This window comes from Bos taurus, chromosome 19 (genome assembly GCF_002263795.3).
Source record: "Bos taurus isolate L1 Dominette 01449 registration number 42190680 breed Hereford chromosome 19, ARS-UCD2.0, whole genome shotgun sequence".
NCBI lineage: Eukaryota > Metazoa > Chordata > Mammalia > Artiodactyla > Bovidae > Bos > Bos taurus.
The window spans coordinates 25,652,836-25,672,183 of record NC_037346.1 but is presented as its reverse complement, the minus strand read 5'-3'; the positions used below and the strand labels follow the sequence as shown (position 1 = coordinate 25,672,183).

Below are 19,348 nucleotides of genomic sequence, written 5' to 3'. Positions count from 1 at the left end.
GGCTTCCGGGTGACTGGCCAGAAGACAGGAGGACTCGGGGTGACCTGCTTACAGCCCTGTGTGTAAAATATCTACATCCAGGAGAACCAGCAGGCACTCTTTAAGTCATCTTTTAAAGAGGCGATGCAAGAGCTGTAGTAAAAGCTGAAGAGATGGTGGTGAGATCCAGACAGGACAGACCGTCACCTATTATACAGCAGGGTTTCTGCCCCGAGTCTCTGAGTACCTTCTTCACTCTGATTGACCCTCCCTGGGGACCCCCAAACCTGGCAACGGAAGAGTTAATGCCTAGTTCAGCAGGAACAGTCAGGCTCTGGTGTTGAATGGTGGCGATTCAGACCAGTACATGCCTTCCATTAGTTATTCAATATTTTGAATATCCCCCAGGATTGGAGAAAGAATTCACCCTGGGAGAGGTGGTGGAGTCACGCAGTTAAAGATCTTCAGAGAAAGTGGGGAGAGGCGGGCACTGGCCCTAGAACCCTCTGGGAGCCCCCTTCCTCTCTTGGGGCTCTGTGGGGCCCTGCATAGCCAGGCTGGCCTCCCTGGTGGAGGCCCGCCCTCGGGACAGCTGCTGGAGCTGCAGACAAAGAGGGCGTCTCTTCGCGGCCCCGGGCAGCCCGCCATCCTCCTGTAAGGGGATCCGGCAAGCCTTGGAAGCCGCAGGAGGCCCCATCAATCACTGAGCATTTCATTATACCTTGGACAACATCCATAATGGAATAAAATGTCAGTAAGTTTACTAGGGGAAAAATAGTAACTTCTCCATAGCCAGTTTGTTTTTTATTGATAGTAATTTCCAAAGACATTCCAATATCTCCGAAGCCATCGTTAATAGCTTCACGGCATGTCCATTTTGATGTGCAAATGAACAGATGCAGAGTCACAGACAATAATGCATCGCCTCCGTTTCAGCCGAAAGTAATAAATCCGCCTCAGAATGTGTCCCAGTGCATCCCTGGGAAGTCCTTTCTTTCTACACATTCTCGCCTCTGTCAGGGAGTTAGAAAAGCCATTCATTATTTTTCCAGGAAAAAAAGCTCACCTCCTCCTCACGAATGAGGGGAGTATCTGGGTCTTGCTACAAACAGAGACGGGGCCAGCCGGGCGTGGGTGTTCCTCCAGACTGGTCAGTTCCACCCACCAGCTGGCTGGGAGCTGGCTAGCCTCTCCTTGTTTTTGAAGAACCCAACCCTGACTGCTCGAAATCCTTTCTTTCTCTTTTATTAATGTGCACTGCTAATATTTACAGAGCCATCGGCACACCCGGCCCCAGGTTACAGTGTAGGATGAGAATAATAATAGCTGTCGCTTATCCGAGCATCTGTTGTGTGCCAACCATTGTTCTGCCTAGATGGACATCTGTTATCTCATTTAATTTAATCTTCAAACAGCCTTATGATGTCAGCCGTGCTATCACCATTTTAATGATGAAGGGTTTGCATTTCGGGGAAGTAAAGTAATCTAAAAGTGTTTATTATTAATAATGACACATTACAACAGTAACAGTCACCCCTGCGCTCACGCTACATGCCACGCCTGCATTAGATAACTTTCCATGTTATCTCGTGGAATTCTCACAACCGCCCCATGGATTCCGTGGGACCATATGTGCATTTTACAGACGGGGAAGTAGAGGCTACACATGCCAGGTCACACAGCCAGAGCCTGGATTTGAATCTAAGGCAGCCCATTCCCAAGAGATGTTTCTTCCCACCCCATCCCCACACCCCGCCCCGCAAGTGTGTGTATGTGCCAATCTCAGCCTCCAGGGGTCGTGAGCCCAGTCCCCTCTTGGTGACCAGAACCTTCTGGTTAATTTCCCATCAGTGGTGATAAATGTTTAACAACCCCCGAGCTTGTGTTTTGGATGTTTACTTGAAAGCTGTAATAGAATTTCTTCTTTGCTGAGCAACACATGTCAGAAATCTCTCAAATATTAGTTTTCTTTTACTAAGTAGGCAGGCTAAGGAGAACAATTGATTCTCGCTGACCTGGGTGAAAGCTTTTTGGTCTCGGTAGTCCTGAGATTTATATTAAGAGAGAGAAGCTTGCATGGCCGTGGTGTCTGGAGCGCCGAGTAGAGGAGTGGAGCTTGTATCCATGGATGGATACTGTGTGTGGCCATGTGTGTGCTGGCGGGCATCCCAGTGAAGGTGGCCTCAAGAGGGTCATAGCCTGGAAGGGAGCAGGACCCTGTGCAGACGTTGAAGGTCTTTGCTTTTGCTGCAGCCCAGTGTTCTTTAATCTGAGGTTTCTGGATCTTCAACCATTTCTGGTGAGACAGAGAGTCCTGTCTCTACCATCTTGGCCATCTTCCCCTGCCTGGCCTTTTTTAACCAGGGGCCCTGGGAATTGCACTTTGGTATAGCCAGTGGGACCAGCCCCTCCTTGCATGTGGGCTCCCTGCTTTCCCTCTTGCACCCTCACAGGATGTCAGTGTGGATTTTAGGATCTCTGACCCACTATTGGCATCATGTCTGACCTTGGCAGCAAGTCACCAGCTAAGGGGAAGTTGTGGTCCCTGCCCTCAGTGAGCCTTAGGTCATGGTACAGAGACGAAACACACAGGTGTACACAATTTTTAACAACAGTTAATGATCAGGATTTGCATGACAGCAAGCTTTTCAGACACTCAATGTGACAGTGCAGGGAAATGAGAGGCTGCAAAAGATTAGAGTCGTCAGGGCTGTAAGCCATACCATCAAGGATGAGTAGAAAGCAAAGATTGGATGTGCAGGAAGGAGCAGGGACATGACCATGTAGGCGGGAGAAATGAGCAAGGGGAGGGGGAGGGGTGCATTTATCCATTTGACAGTTGAGGAAACTGAGGCATAGAATGTTGAAATTATTTAGTCAAGGTCAGAGACAGATTTAAGCATGCTGTTCATATCCAGGAAAGTCACTCCCTGATTCACGTTCCCAGGAATGTGGCTGGCAGACTCATTCCTTCAAACCATTCAGCTGGTGGCCCTGAGCTTCTGTTTTGGGCCAGCTTCTTGGCAGGAGTAATCAGCACCAGTCTCGCCTGATCTGGGAGATCCAGGACTGGTGGACGAGATGGTCACTCCTCCCCGCAAAGCTGTTTGGAAGTTGGCCGGCTGTGGGGAGGCCTTGGGCACAATGCTTCCCGGAAACGCCCAACTTCCAGAGGCTACAGTGTGCTGCTCAGACGCCACTTGAGACATCCTGGAGCTTAGTGCCAATGTTTCCCGGGAGACCGGCAGCATCTTCATCATGGGTGCCCGATCCAGATCTGGGCACAACTCTTGTGGGTGTGCGGTCACAGCTCGGACGGTGTGATGGCGTGTTTGCAAACTCCTAATGCATAGTTCCTTCAATGCGCTGTGGTGCGTGTGACATTTACACACCGAATGCACTTGTTAGCGTTCAGGTTCTCCGGGCTTCGCTGTGCATTTCTGGGAGGCAGCTCCCTGTCTTGGGGTGTGGCAGGGCAGGACTGTTTCCCACTGACGTGCACCACTGGGTCACTGCTTTGTGCAGCCTTGCCCCTCAACGTTGTCCCCTTCCGAGGATGTGCTGGAGATGCCTGACCTGGTGAGGGCTCAGGGTCCCATGGTCCTAAGGATTCCCACACAGAACAGCCCTCTTACATGTTAATAGACGCCACTTATACACCTCCGGTGATGGGGGCTTCTGCCCTCCTGCGATGGCTGCTATTTTCTTTTCTTTTTTCATGTGAACCATTTTTACAGCCTTGATTGAATTTGTTAACAATATTGCTTTGGTTTATTTATTTATTTATTGGCCGCATAACGTGTGGGATCTTAGCTCCCGACCAGGGATCAAACCCACACCCCCTGCATGGGAAGGCGAAGTCTTAACCCCTGGACCACAAGGGATGTCCCAGCAGATTTGTTTTTTCTCTTGGACTAGCTCTCCCTGTTTGCAAAATCTCTATATCAGCTAAGATCAGACTTTGCGTAACTCATTTCTTCCTTCTGGATCACAAGGAGGCAAAAGAGTCTGCCTATCAGTTCATTCATGGAGGCAGACAGGCCTCTCCTGGCCTAGGAAGGGTAGGGATGAAAAGGAGAGGGGTCCAGGTGAAGCAATTAAACCAGCCAGACTTAATTAAACCAGGTGAGGGCTGGCAGAAGAAAGTTGTGTTCTGGCTGATGCCAGGCTCCTGGCAGGGTGTCTACAGGACTGTTGGCCATTAACTAAGAAAGAGGGCAGGAAGGGAACAAGTTGGAAGTGTCCAGAAGCACTGTGGGGAAGGTTGGACCACAACATTGTCCCCTGGGCTTCTCTGAGAAGTGTCATAGCCAGGAAGGGCAATGCCAAGGGTGGGTTCAGGAATTAGGACCCTCCCACTCTCCAGGGTGTCTGAGTCTCTGCTGTGGTTCTCCCTCACTCCCTGCAGGCACCTATGTGGGATGCTTCAGTGACGACGGCCAGGAGCGGACTCTGAAGGGGGCTGTGTTTTTTGACTTGAGAAAGATGACTGTCTCCCACTGCCAGGACGCATGTGCTGAGCGGTAAGTGGGGGGCCCTAACGGTCAGCTCCACTGGAAATAAGGCTAATAGGCAATCCCAGAGAGTAGGAGTGGTGTCCCTGAGGTGGTGCTTCTGCTGCCAGTTGGCTTTTGGAGTGTGGTTAGAGCTCGACCGATCAGATGCAGTTGTCCAAAACAAAGAAGGTTTACTGACGAGACGGCAGGGGATTGTGGAAAGAGCTCTGGGCTCAGTGTCAGGAGACCCGGGGTTCCTGTCCTGAGATTCCAGGACTCATCCTTATCCAGGCCCCAGACCCAGTGGCCATTCCTGGATCCAGACCTCAGTGCCCCGGGCCAGGCTAGGGACTCACCCCAGGCCCTGCTCTACCTGCAGGTCCTACATCTATGCTGGCTTGGAGGCTGGGGCCGAGTGCTACTGTGGGAACCGACTCCCAGCGATGAGCGTCGGGCCAGAGGAGTGTAACCACGAGTGCAAAGGGGAGAAGAGCTCCGTGTGCGGAGGTGTGGGCCGGCTCTCCGTGTACCGCGTGGAGGAGCTGCAGCCCGGCTCCAGGAAGCGTGAGTGCGCCAGCCTCTCCCTCAGCTCTGTCTGCCCCTGCTCTCTGCCACCTCTGCATCCACAGCCCTTCATCTAAATTCTGTGGGACGGAACCTGTGCTCTGCCTTCCCTACCACCTTCCCTGGACAGGCTTGTGGCAGGGGGCGAGGTGTTAGGGTCTGCCAAAGATCGCTTGAGTTCATGACCAAACCACATCTTTCCTTGTCCTCTGCAGGAGAGAAAAACCAATCAGGAGGCCCAGAGCCTTGGTCTAGGTGTTTCTCAGACATGCTGTGTGGCCTCCCATCTTTGGGTTCCAGTCTATTTTGTCAAGTGCTGAGGCAGACTTTCATTACCCGGGGCGGACCAGATAGTAGGAATGTTTCCTAGCTATACAACACCCTGAAATGCTGGTGAAAGTGAAAGTCACTCTGTCATGTCCGACTTTTCGCGACCCCATGGACTATACAGTCCCTGGAATTCTCCAGACTAGAATACTGGAGTGGGTAGCCTTTCCCTTCTCCAGGGGATCTTTCCAATCCAGGGATCGAACCCACGTCTCCCACATTGCAGGTGGATTCTTTACCAACTGAGCTATCAGGGAAGCCCGTGAAAGTGCTGGGTAAAACTGAACATGTGTTGTTGTAAATGCAAAGCTGAACTATCAAAAAAGTAAGGAAATCCCCGGCTCCATTGGGAACTAGGAATCATGGTGGTGAGATGAAGACAGTCAACGATGCGGTGCAGCACTGGGTCTTCATGGGGGAAGCTGCTGGTCTTGGTGGCCACACGGCTTAGGTTTTAGGGTCCACGGAGGACAGGAAAGGAGGTTTTGAGTCCGCCAAGGTAGGGACCTGGATTGAAACTTCTTTGTGAAGTTGGATTCAATTTCACTGAAGTATGTACATCAGTGAAATTTTAGATTAAAGCAAACAAACACCTGCCAGAGACAGAAAAACTTGTCTGTTTGACCTGAGCTTCAGGTTGAGATCAGAGGAAGGGGCAGAGTAGGTCATCTGTGGCTCCATCTTGGAGGTGCCCTCCTGCCCTAAGTGGCCTGGGGCTCTCACCTGGGGAGCCGGGGAGAAGGGTGTGAAATGGGAGTGACAGCCTGTGCCACACCTGAAGTCTAGAGGCAGCTGAGGTTCTGCCAGCAGCATCTTACATCACTGACTTCTCACAGCTCATGCTGCATCTTTACCTCTCAGCATGTATAGGGCACCTGCTGTATGTCAGGGTCAGGACTGGGTGTGGGGTGCAAAAGGGTGACCCAGATGCTGCCTCCCCCCAGGCTGCAGGGAGGTACTCACAGTGGAGCATGGGTTCAATCCCTAATCAGGGAACTAGGATCCCACATGCTGCACAGCATGGTGAAAAAGGAAAAAAAAAAAAAAATCAACAGATTTGTGGAAGGAAGGGAGAAAGGGAAGAAAGGAGGGAGGGGGGAAGGATGGACACTGTCCCCCGAGGGCTGGTGGGAGTAGCAGGTCATGAGTTCAGCAGCTTCAGCCAAGTGGTCCCTTGTCAGTGATCCTGGTGAGCAAGGTTCTGGGGTCTGGTTTCTCTCAGGAGCCTGGCTTGACCACAGCCTGTCTGGGCAGTTTACCCTCTCCGATTTGGAATCTGCTCCTCCTGAGTGCAGTTCCACCTATTTCAGGATCTGAAGCTGCCATTTCTCCTGGGTCAGGCCCCAAGAAGGGCAGGCACTGCTTCTCACCAGATCCCCATTTCCTTCCCCGCAGGGAGGACCGTCACATACCGGGGCTGCTTCCGACTGCCAGAGAATATCACGCATGCCTTCCCCGACTCCCTGGTACAGGCCAACGTGACCGTGGAGACGTGCTCCGGATTCTGCTCCCAGAAAGTAAGAGGAATTATGACTTCACAGCTCTGTCCTTTAGCCATCCAGCCAGAATGGTAGTCTCAGGGAGCGGCAGGTGCCCATGGGGAACTGCAGCTCTCTGTCCTCCTTGGATCCCGGGTGGGAGCTGAGGAGGGAGGGAGGCAGGCTTTGCAGCAGAGTCGCTGAGGACGCCAGCAGGGAGCCGGCTGATGCTGAGATCTGAGCCTGGGTGGGGGATTGTCAGTGAAGGTTGTAAAACTGAAAGGATCGTGCCTTTCCCGACGTGAGCTCTTGGCACAAGTGTCAGATGTTAAATTGACTTGGTTTGGAAGCTGGAAGATGCTGGCTCGGGACCTGGGGAGTGCTGATGGATTTTCTGTTATTGGCACTGACAGCATTGGGCCAAGAATCCGACTTCAGGGGCTGTAGTCGCTCAAGTCCCTTTGGTCTCTCAGCCAGGGCTGAGGCGTGGAGTGTGACTCTGTGCAAGGGCTGGACTGGGTACCAAAGGCCATGCGCCTCCACCGCATGTCAGCTCTGGGGTGGGAGACATCGATCAAGGCCAGATGGGGTTTGCACATGGCATGATTGGGATGGGGTGTGAAGCAGGGCTGGTGAGACCTGCAGGCTGCCCCAAGAGCTTTGAGATCTGAGGCTGGAGACCCGAGATCTCCAGACTGGGCCAGATGCTATGGCCCTGGAAATGGCCCTGAGTGGCAGTAGGCTAGGACTTGGGGCTGCTCCAAATCCTGGGGTCCACTGGCTTTGGTGGGACTGTAAGACGTGGCAGTGTAACCGAGTGGGGCTAGGAGACAGGCGGGTCCTGGCTGTGATGGGGATGACTGTGGTTATCAACAGTCCTAACCGGTACTCATCATTTATTTCATGCCAGTTTCTGTTCCAACTTCACATGGGTTAACCCATTTAATCCTCTTGACAACCGAATGGGATAGGTGTTCTGAGTAACTGCATCTTGCAGGTGAGGAAACAGAAAGCTTAAGCATTCTGCCTGAAGTCACACAGCCAGGAAGGGGGAGAGCCAGGAATTGAACTCTGCCTAGTTCCGTAGCCTTCTGGTGCTTTGAAGGGTGCAGGGCGTAGACTTCAGTGAAAACACGTGGAGTTGGACACAAAGACGTGCCCGCCATGGGCCGCCCTCCCTCTGCTCTGTGCTCTCAGCCCCCTTGAGATGCTTCCCTTGGATTTGGGTGAGACAAAGCCTTTTTCCTACATGCTTTCCTCTTGCACAAGCACAGCCTTTGAAGTGTCTCTCTTCCATCTCCAGCATTGCCAAAGCCACTGCCAAGGGTGTCTTGGTGTCAGGGCTCGTGAGACACAATACTGGGATCTGAGAAGACCATTTTGTTGATTCACAGACACCTGGACTGGGGCCCCCTTCTCCCCCTCTCCCACTGGTGGGACCAGAGCCAGTAGAGGTGGCAAGGCCACCTGCTCACACAGCAGGGAAGCAGACCTCCCACTCCAGGTTTCCTTCACACCTGCAGTTCAGAGCGGCTCCCTGGAAAGACCCCCACTGTAATCAGAGGAACTTAACTGCTCCAGATCTGCTGGCCTCCTGGGTCAACAGATGTACAGGCATCTTCCTGTGTGCTGGACGCTGGGTTGCAGCCTTCCCCCTGCTGGTCTGCTCTGATCCTCCCAACACTCTGTGAAGGGGGATAGTCTGACCCCCGCTTGCTGCAGAGCCAGCGCAGGTTTGCAGGAGTGAGAGTTCTCATACACAAGCATGGAGGGACCGGCTTTACATCCCACTCTTATCTGTCTGTCTGTTGGTCGCTCAGTCATGCCTGACTCTTTGCAACCCCATGGACTGCAGCACCACCCCGCCCCCCATAGGCTCCTGGGTCCATGGGATGTTCCAGGCAAGGATATAGGAGTGGTTTGCCATTTCCTTTTCGTATATATATATATATATATACAATTTAATTAATTAATTTATTTCTCTTTGGCTGCACAGGGTCTTCACTGCTGTGTGCAGGTGTTCCCTAGTTGCGATGAGCAGGGGCTACTCTTCAAGGTGGTTCGAGGCCTCCTCGTTGCGGTGGCTTCTCTTGTTGCAGAGCACAGGCTCTAGGCGTGCAGGCTCAGTGGTTGTGGCATACGGGCTTAGTCGCTCCACGGCATGTGGGATCTTCCTGGACCCATGTCTCCTGCATTGGCAGGTGAATTCTTAACCACTGGACCACAGGGACATCCCCCTACATCCCACTCTTAACCCCATGCCCCATGCTTTTCATGCTGCTGCCTCTCAGTGTGACATCGGTGGAGGAAGGGGACAGGTGGGTGGGCTGTCGAGGAGGAGACAGGAAAAGAAACAAGAGGAAGGGAGCCGGCAGCCTCACAGCTGTGCGTCTTTGGTGCTTTGAATTATTTTCCATAGATAAGATGCTCGCGTGGAACACGGTGAAAGGACACCCAAGGGTGTCCAGGGGAAAGTCTTCCTCTCACCCCTCTGTGTCGTCCACTCTGTCCTTCCTTGGGTGCAGGTGATGGGCCTAACCTCTCCCTTCCCCTCTCAGAGAAATTCTGTGAACGTTCAGGCAGTTGTTCCTTTACAGAGTCAGGATGGCGTTACAAACCCCACAGATGGTGACAAGCCATACGCACTACCCTGCCCCCTCTCCTTCCCTGTGTCTTACAGATTGCTCCAAATTGGCACAGGAAGCGCTTCCTCACTCTTCTATGCCATTACATGGATGTCCTATAATTTATTTAACAAACACCCCACTGTTAAGCATTTAGGTTGTTTCCAATCTTTTGCTTTTACAAACAAGGTTGCGATGACTATCCTTATAGGGGCGTAGTTCTGTGTTTGTGGTGGATCTGCTGGATACATTTCCTAGGAGGGGCTAGGTCCTTGTTCTATGAGTAAACTTTGCTGTGCTGCCCTGATCAAAAGCTGTGTTCATTTTATGCTTATGCCCCAGCTCTGTGTGAGAGAGAAGCAAGGCACCCCTGAGAGTCTTCTGTTGGGGAGGATGGTTTCAAAGCCACATCCCAGGTGGATGCCCCAGTGTATGGGGGCACCTTCCCTGGGGCAGCCTGTGAGGGGCCCAGACACAGAACTCGAAGCTTTTAAACTCTTCAACGCCTGTTTCCAGCCTTTCTTCAGATGTACTGACACAAATCCAGGTTGCTGCAGTCTCTCACTGGAGCATGTGCCAAAAGAGACCTGCAGGCTCTTGGTACCTTATGCCATTTTGCACCTTAACGCTTCATACTTCTCCCCTTGAGATGCATTTCTTGGATGGGTTACCTGCTCAGCTCTGGGCAGTGATGCTGCGAATTGTTCAGATAGAACAAGGATGAAGGGGCACCCAGGGTTCTCATAAATGACCTTTGCCCTCCAGGTGTCAGGATCTGTGCTAACGGCTTGGCTCCTATCCTCGCCTCCCCTGTATCGTTGGATGGGGGGTGGGGGCTGTTTTCTTGGGTCCCATTGTTTAGATCCACAGAATGTTGCAGCTGTGAGGAGTAGTCACTATTTCCAGCTTTCATGTTGAAAGCAGGTCTTGGCAGGACACATTTAGTGGGACAGGGGCCAAATGCATACACTGACACCGGGTAGGGGGTGCCAGTCCCCCCGAAGAGAGGCTAAGACAGGAAGCAGGGACTCTGGCATACATCAGAGTAAGGTCTGTGCCTGATGAAGATGAAGGAGACTGGGAGGAAGGCTCAGGAAAGAGGACTGCAACTTTTTAGAAGGGTTGTTAGTTGGTCAGTCTTGTCCGACTCTTTGTGACCCTATGGACTATAGTTTGTCAGGCTCCTCTGTCCATGGGATTTCTCAGGCAAGGATACTGGAGTGGGTATCTCCAGGGGACCTTTCCAACCCAGGGACTGAACCCAGGTCTCCTACATTGCAGGCAGATTCTTTACTGTCTGAGCCACTGATGCTGGGCAGTGTCAAAGGGCAAACGAGGGGTGTGAGGAATGCACATAACTGGGCAGGGGTGAGGGGGTTGGGAAAGCAGCCAGCCTGCCCACCCGGTATGCAGGGCTCCACTGCACCATGTGGAAGGTAGGGCGGGGACAGGTTGCAATGGGCCTCAGAGGCCTGCCTCTCAATCCAGATGTTTTTCAGTTGGTAAGAGGGAGCTATGGACGGTGTCAGCGGGGAGCGGGCAGTGTAACTGGTGTGGGCTTCATAGCTGTGGGTGGGATGCTGGGATCCCTCTGGGAGGCAGTGGTCCTCGGGGCCACCCCCAGAGATGCCTTGGCAATACTGTGACCCAAGTTTGCCTGTGACCTGGCTCTGGAATTAGGGATTCCAGGTAGGGCGAGGATGATGCTACAGATGTGCTCGCAGGTAAAGCCACCATCTATCTGAGAGAGTGAGCCTTTGGTCCCCAGAATGTCTGTTCCTCCCTTCTCCCTCGTCCTGCCCTGTGGTTGTGAGTATGACTTGGACTCAGGCCTTCTGGATGGTCCCTATCAGCTCTCAGTGGGAACTGGACTAGGACCCTGATCTCACTCTACGTCAGGGTTGCTCATCCTTGCAACTGTTATCAGTTGGGTCAGCTAATTTGTGTGGGGATCTGTCTGTGCATTGTAGGATATTTAGCATCCCTCTACCCTGCTACAGACCAATAGCACCTCCATGCTTAGATGTGACAACCCAGACTGTCTCCAGACATAGCCAGGGGTCCTCGGTGGCACTCCCATTGAGAACCACTGTCCAGCGGGCCACCTGGAACCTATTGGCTCAGCCATGCCAAGACCCAGCTCACATTTGCCATGCATCTGAATCCTAGTGATGGATTATCTTCAACAATTATTTAGGGAGGATGAAGGAGCAAATTCCACCTCCAGCCCTGAGGTCTGGTGGATGGAGGATCAGTCAGAAGTTGAGGCCTGCAGAGGTCACAGTTCTATTTGCCAGAAGGGTTTTCTTTGTCCTCTCCTGGATGTGGAGGGTGAGGGAGAGAGGTGAATTGGGGGATTACTGGCTGTGCTTTCCTGCCTGGAGTGCCAAGCACTTCCTCTCCAGAAAGGCCAGCAGCAACCAAGGCTGCAGAGACATCCCAGTTGCAGCTTCATCTCATCCTAATTTGGCTTCTAGACAAGCTCGGATATACTGCAATGTGGGAATGGTTACGTGATGCCATGGCCATACAGTGGACTATAATACAGCCATTGAAAATGTTTTCCAAGTCTTTTATGATGGAAATGCTCACAGCAGAATGTTAAATGGGGCACAGCTAAATCGGGGAGTCGGGGCTACAGGCTTAATTAGGGCTGACTGGGCAGGGGCGCCAGGAGCAGCAGATGCCAGAGGTGGGGCACAAAATCAGGAAAAGAGGGGGCGCCTTCCTTGTGCCATGCCCCAGTTTTGAGCACCATCTGAGGTTTATTTGTGGCTCCCGATAAAAATCTCTGCTTTTTTTTTTTCTCTTTGCTAGTTAGTTACAATGGATTTGGGGAGCTCCCAGAATGTAGTTTGACAAGGAAAGAACATTTTGGGCCACATCAGCATCTTAATGATCTGACTGTCTGCCAATAAGAGCAACTTGACCTATGTAAATGTGTTTTTAAACACAGTAAAATGATCTTGTCTAATTTTCTGCGATCGTGTTGGAGCTGGAAGAAAACCTGCTCATTCTCAGTCCTCCGGATCCTGTCACCTCCTTCATTTGGACAGAAGGTGAGAATGAGCTTAGCTGTTTGCAGTGCTGCCCATTCGGGTGAGGGGTCATTAATTTTGAAGCCCCGTATTGGTGCACAAGTAGACAGGCCCTTTACGGGAGCGTGTGTTCCATGGCAGGGCTGATGTGTGAAATCCAGCACCATCTGTAAATAGGTTACTAACGTGTGAAGCTTCAGCTATTAAGCCTTGTGATCTGAGGCTTGTTCTCTCAGCAACCGCTAGTAGTTCTACCGAGAAAGGCATCGCAGGGAGAGGTGTTATCCTTTCCGCCTGCCCCCTTTTAGCCTCTTTTGGGGTGTGTGAGTTCTGCATACAGAATAGTAACCACCTGGATGTTTTCCCATCGATGTATCTTCTGAGTTTTTTTTCCTTTGTCCATTTAACGGAGGCGCTAACCCAGCCGCCTGTGCAGTGGAAAGGCACAGATTAACTCTGAGCCTGCTTGTTCTCTGCTGGGCGGTGGCCTGACCAAATCCCCTTAGATCTTGATAGATGCAGTCCATCCTGCGTGGCTCCATTCCCTCCACTGGGCATGAAATTTCACGTCTCTGCCAAGGATTGGGTCTGTAAGGATCTGGGTTTTGTGAATTAGTACCTCTGTCTGATGTCTGGGGCTCCAGTCTGTGGAGAGCCATTGCCCAAGGGGACAGTCCTTAGGGGACACTGACATTTGCCCCAAGCTATCTTGAGGTGGCACCTTTGAGGCTGGAGACATGGAAGGGGACTAGTGAGTCAGTGCTTCCAGTGAAGAAGAGTGGATACAGGGAGATGGCCCAGCGCCCCCACCACACTCCATGTGTTAGCCCCCCTCAGACTCAGACCAACCAATCTGCCGAGAATCTACTCTCTGAAAGACATCTTAATAGTATGGTTGTCCCTTGAAGAACACAGTTTGAATTGCACTTGTCCACTGGTACATAGATTTTTTTTCGATGAAAAGGTACCACCGTTTACATCATCAGCCACTGGTTGAATCCGCGGACATAGAACCACAGACTTGAGGAGCCGAGGATTTTGTTATCAGCAGTGGGTTCTGGAACCTATTCCCTGCAGATACCAAGAGATGACTATATTTCATTCCATCCACAAATCCCCTTATAGCTGGAGAAGTCAAGACTCCATCTGTCTGAATTTAAACTCATACCAGAACCCTTAATCATTAAGCTATGCCCCCCTTTTACAGATGATAAAATCAAGGCTCACACTGCCCAATAGTTTGTTGACAGTCATGTAAATGGGATTCAAAACCTGGGATTCGTGGGGCTTCCAATTGGCGCTAGTGGTAAAGAACCTGCCTGCCAATGCAGGAGACATAAGAGACATGGGTTCTATCCCTGGGTCTAGAAGATCCCCTGGAGGAGGGCTTGGCAAAGCCCGGGATTCCTTATGACAAGCCTTGAACTGGGTCCATTTCCCATAACTGCCTTTCCAAACCACACAGCTCCGCACCTGCACTCAGGTCAGAGGGAAACATGCTCTCAGTTCCAGGATCAGTAGGTTTACATTCAATCTGACATTTGCCTGAAAACAAGAGTCAACCCCTTCACCCCCCATCTCCCTCCATGGGCATCTCCTCTCCTTTTTGTGTCTTGAATGTTACCCAGTTCTGCCTCTGGAAGCGAGAGACTGGTCAAAGCCAACCTCCATGCTGGTTCACGGATTTCATCACAAATCTACTGCCTTCACGTGTTTGCCTCCCAGGGGTCAAGTGTGGTGTATGGCAAAGCCCCGGACTAGGAGTCTGGAAGGCTGGCCTCTGCTCCCACTCACATACCCTGACTGTCTGAGGTTGTTGTGGGCTTCCTTCCACCTGCCTCCAAGCCTTAGTTTCCCCTTCTGAAACCTGAAGCTCCTGTCTCTGAAGTTTGGGGTGATGCTGCGTAATCCTAGAGATCCTGAGAAAGATGCCTAGAGAAGAGCAAGGATGGAGGAGAGGAGATCCCAGAGAGGTTGCTGCTCGGGGCCTCACTCCTTGCCTGGTGGAAATGTCCACTCCTTGACCCCTTGGCCACGGCCAAGCCTTTGCCTATGGATCTCCACCCCACCCAGGGATTCCCAGGTGGCTCAGTGGTGAAGAATCCACCTGCCAACGCCAGAGATACAAGAGACACGGGTTCAATCCCTGGGTGCAGAAGATCCCGTGGAGGAGGAAATGGCAATCCATTCCAATATTCTTGCCTAGAGAATCCCATGGACAGAGGAGCCTGGCGGGCTACAGTCTATAGAGTTGCAAAGAGTCAGACAGGACTGAGCATACATGCATGTACATGCCCCACCACTTGGAGAGCCCAGCCCTGGCCATGTCATGACCTGGCTCTAGGCTGAATGCCCACCCACACCACAGCCCCAGCCCGCACCCGAGCTCCCATCCTGGGCACCCAGCCTCAAGCTGTGGAGGAAGTACCGGGATGAGAATGTATATCCCCCCTGCCCTCGGACACAGGCTGAGCCGGCTCCCTTTCGAACCCCTCATCTGTTTGAAACGGTGCCACGTCTGTGCTCCCATTTTTCTCCCTTGCTTTCTTGGTTCATTTTCTCCTCTTTGTTCTCTCTGCACATACATTCTCTCTGTCTCTCTGTCTCTCTCTGGAGCTTGGGGTGGAGGTACAGGAAACAAGGAGGTCGGCAGCAAGATAAGATTTATCAATATTTAATTTTTATGGAAATCCTGTCTTAGAAATCCCCAAGGGGCTAAAAACTGTTCTGTGTTTTCAGGATCCAGTGATGTTGCTGAAGAGGTTATGTTGTAAATAAAACCACATTACTGTCTGCAGCTCTCCCGTTGCTCTGCAAACACCCGGAAACGTGACAGTTTAATCCACTCAAGGAAGCAAAAAGGTTCAGGTCACTGGTGGGGGCAGCCCAGGGATACAGGCTCCTGAGGCCTCAACATCAGCCACTACCACCAGGGAGGGAGACAGAGCCAGCCCAAGAGCAGACTTTTTTTTTTTTTTTTTTACCATGTGGCTGAGATTCTTGTCTGAACAGAAGTCTCAGGATGGCAGAGCCCCCTGGGGTTCCTGTTGTCAGAGAGAGTTTGCTTAGATGGAGCAGACTTTCTTCTCTTTACTCATGCCTGGGGCACAAGTGACCCACAGAAGGCTCATGTCCAAGTGTATTGCCAACAACTTTGGGGGGAGTTGAGATCTGGAAAGGACGTTCATTCATTCATTCCTTGGTTCCTCCATCCAACATTCATTAAGCATCCACCATGTTGTCAGTACTGTTCTGGGTACTGAGAATGCAGCAAAGCACGCCAGGCACTCAAAAATCTCAGCTTACATTCTCGTGGATAAAGGCAGACGTGTGTGTGTGTGTGTGTGTGTGTGTGTGTGTTAGTCATTCAACTGTGTCTGACTCTTTGTGATCCCATGGACTGTAGCCTGCCAGCCTCCTCTGTCCATGGCATTCTCCAGGCAAGAATACTGGAGTGGGTAGCCATTCCCTTCTCCAGGGGATCTTCCTGACCCAGGAATTGAACCTGGGTCTCCCACATTGCAGGCAGAGTCTTCACCATCTGAGCCACCAGGGAAACCCCAAAGACAGATAGTAAACCAGGAAAAATAAGTGAAATAGTATACTGAATGATGACAAGCGCTGTGGAGAAGAAAGCAGAAACCTTACATCCTTATGGTATTTTCCCGTGGGAAATGAAGATGTGTATCCACTGAAATTCTTGTCCAGGAATGTTTATAGCAGCAAGATTCATAATAGGTAAAACTGGAAGCAGCCCAGGGGTCCATCAAGTGAATGAATCCACAAACTGTTATGTGCACACACGGAATAATACTCAGCAATATAAAGGAGCAATCTACTGCCAGATAAAACAACATGCGTGGACTTAAAAACTATTTTTTTTCTGAAAGGAACCAGACTCACAAACATATGCGCTGAGGGATTCTATTTATAGGCCATTCTAGAATAGACAAAACTCATCCGTGCTGATGGGAATCAGACTAGGAGGAGGGAGGGAGAGATGAGTGGGAAGGGGCCGAGGAAACTGGTGGGAGGGAGCTGCTGTGCGTCCTGATAACCATTCACCAAACAGGCTGGGTGGTACATCAAGGTCAGAGCATTCTTTTTTTTTTTTTCATTAACAAACTTTTATTTTTAATATTTACCGTCTGATTTTTTTTCAATTGGAGTATAATTGCCTTACAGTGCTATGTTAATTTCTGCTGTACAACAACATGAATCAGCTATATGGATACATATATCCCCTCCCTCTTGAACCTCCCTCCCACCCCGCTCCCATTCCACCACTCTAGGCCATTGCAGAGCACAGAGCTGAGCCCCTGTGCTACACAGCGGCTTCCCACTAAATGATAGTGTATATATGTTAAATCATGATGGACCTACTTACAGGGCAGGAATAGAGACACAGATGCAGAGAAAGGACTTGTGGACATGCGGCGGGGTGGGAGAAGGAGAGGGCAGGATGGACTGAGAGAAGGCCAGAGCATTCTGCTGAGGCAAGTTACATGCATGAAACAAAAGCAGACAACACAGTGAGGGGTTATGGCGTGTCTCGGTGATGGCAGGAGGGACTTGCAACTTGAAATGGGGTGGCCCTGGAAGGCCTCACGGACGAGGTCTTACAGAAAGTGAGAGAGAAAACCATGAGGGTGTCTGGGAAAGGACAGTCCAGGCAGAGGGCACAGGAAGTGACCTGCTTGGCTGCCATAACTGAGTTCCACAGACTGCCAAGTGGCTTAAACAACGGAAATTTATTTTCTCTGAGTTCTGAAGGCTAGAAGTCCGAGATCAAGGTGTTGGCAGAGTTGACTTCTTCCGAGGCCTGTCTCTCTGGCTCGCTGATGGCCTTCATTTCCCTGTGTCATCACTCCGTCTGTGTGTGTCTGGGTCTTAATCCCTTCTTATAATGACACCAGTCAGACTGGATGGGGGCCCATCCTAATGGCCTCATTTTAACTTCATTTCCTCTTGAAGGGCCCTGTCTCCACATCCAGTCATATTCTGAAGTATTGGGGGTGAGATCGTCAATATGGGAAGTTTAGAGGACACGATCCAACCAGTGTCTGCAGAAGAGCAGGAACACAGATGCAGAGCGCGGTGTGCACTCTATTGCCGGGTGGTACCCAGGCTGCTGGTTTTCACCACTTGTTGTGATGAAGGTGTCAGTCTGGGACGAGGTGGGATGAGGGCTTTGCGGGAGAGGATGGATGGCAGTGAGAGAGGCCGGAGGTCGCAGTTCTTGTGATGGCTTTTCACTAATTCACAGCAGCAGGAGAGCTGGCTTCCAGAAAGCCAGCGGCCTTCTGATTGAGGGTCAGGACACAGATTCGCTTTCTGTAGAAAAATGACACGGGGTCCTTGGGGCAGGTGGAGTCTAGTCACAGATACTGATGGGGCTTGTCATGCTATTGTACACTCTCGGCAAGCCCAGCAACCCCAGGTGCTGGGGCTGGATGTCACTGCAGCTCTGACAGCAACGGCAGCTGTGGCCAAGGGGGTCCTGGTTCCGGGGTTAGGGCCCTGTTGGGGCCACTGAGTCCTCAAAGCGGTTCTTTTCTTTATGTGACTGATCAAGAGAAATGGGACAGATGAACCTATTTGCAGGGCAGGAATAGAGACACAGACAGACACAGAGAACGGACTTGCAGACTCGGTGGGGGAAGATGGGGGTGGGACGAACTGGGAGATGGGGATTGACATATACAATACCATGTGTAAAACAGATAGCTAGTGGGAGCCTGTTAGAAAGCGCAGGAAGCTCAGCTTGGTGCTCTGTGATGACCTAGATGGGTGGGATGGAGCGTGCGGGGTTGGGGTGGAGGGAGGTCCAGGAGGGAGGGATCCATGTATACTTGCAGCAGGTTCGCTTTGTTGTACAGCAGAAACTAACGCAGCATTGTAAAGCAATCACACCCCCCCCCCCCACAAAAATGACAAAGGACCACAAGGGCTACGTGGGAGAGGGGCTTCCAACCTGTGCTTGATCCTGAGCTTTTGAGGCCTTGGAGGGGGAGCCAAAGTGGGAGTTTTAGGAACCAGACTCTCACATGCTCTGAGTGTCCAGAGGGTGGTCTGCGGCCTACCTCTATGATGAAAGGTCTTAAGAGCTAGGAGTAGGCGAGCTCCTATGCTGGGTCCTTTTTATGCATCATCTTCCCTCCGTCTCCTTACACTCTATGGCATTAATATTATTGCCCTCCGATGACCCATGAGGCAACCGAGACTTGAATGGGCCCGGTTACTGGCCCAAGGTCACATAGATACTCAACTGTTGCCCTGGGATTCGAGTCCAGGTCTGCTGGGTTGCAAGCATGGTGTTTTCTCTCCTACCCGGTGCTTCCTCACTGGTGCCCCTGGACATGAACTCGTGGACACCCAGAGTGACTGCTTGTCCCCCCTCCCAGTGCTTCCTCACTGGTGCCCCTGGACATGAACTCGTGGACACCCAGAGTGACTGCTTGCCCCCCTCCGATCCAGGAAAAAGTCCTCGACTCACGCCTCATCCAGAAAAAGCATGGGGGGATAGGTGTCCCAGTCACATTGGTCCTTGTGGTGGATCAGAGGGAGAGAAATAAGATCCTCTGACTCTTCCAGGCAGGACAACTCAAGGGATGTGTCCATTTTACAGATGGAGAAGCTAAGGTTTCAAAAAGGGAGGTGACTTGCTTACGATCTCAGAATGTTGAAGAGCTTTTCTAGTGCAAGAGGAAGCACTGAGCTCTGGAAGCAGGCTGTGTGAGTGTGTGAGTGTGTGTGCAGGGGTGTATAAGAATAGTGAAAGCCTCCTGTCTCCTGTCCCCATGTGGCAGGAACCCTAAGAAGGAGATGTGGGCCTGGCCCCC

The 19,348-nt window shown here is 51.5% G+C and overlaps 1 protein-coding gene across 5 annotated transcripts in view; it reads left to right on the top strand.

Annotated features, from left to right (window-relative positions):
- Nucleotides 1–19,348, top strand: part of WSCD1 (WSC domain containing 1) — a 47,647-nt gene that overhangs the window by 14,889 nt on the left and 13,410 nt on the right. For all 5 annotated transcript variants that reach the window (XM_005220255.5, XM_015458644.2, XM_015458645.3 and 2 more), the window contains exons 3-5: nucleotides 4,388–4,502; nucleotides 4,855–5,039; nucleotides 6,762–6,883. In XM_005220255.5, the coding sequence (XP_005220312.1) occupies nucleotides 4,388–4,502; nucleotides 4,855–5,039; nucleotides 6,762–6,883 (422 nt within the window). The remainder of the gene's footprint in view (nucleotides 1–4,387; nucleotides 4,503–4,854; nucleotides 5,040–6,761; nucleotides 6,884–19,348) is intronic.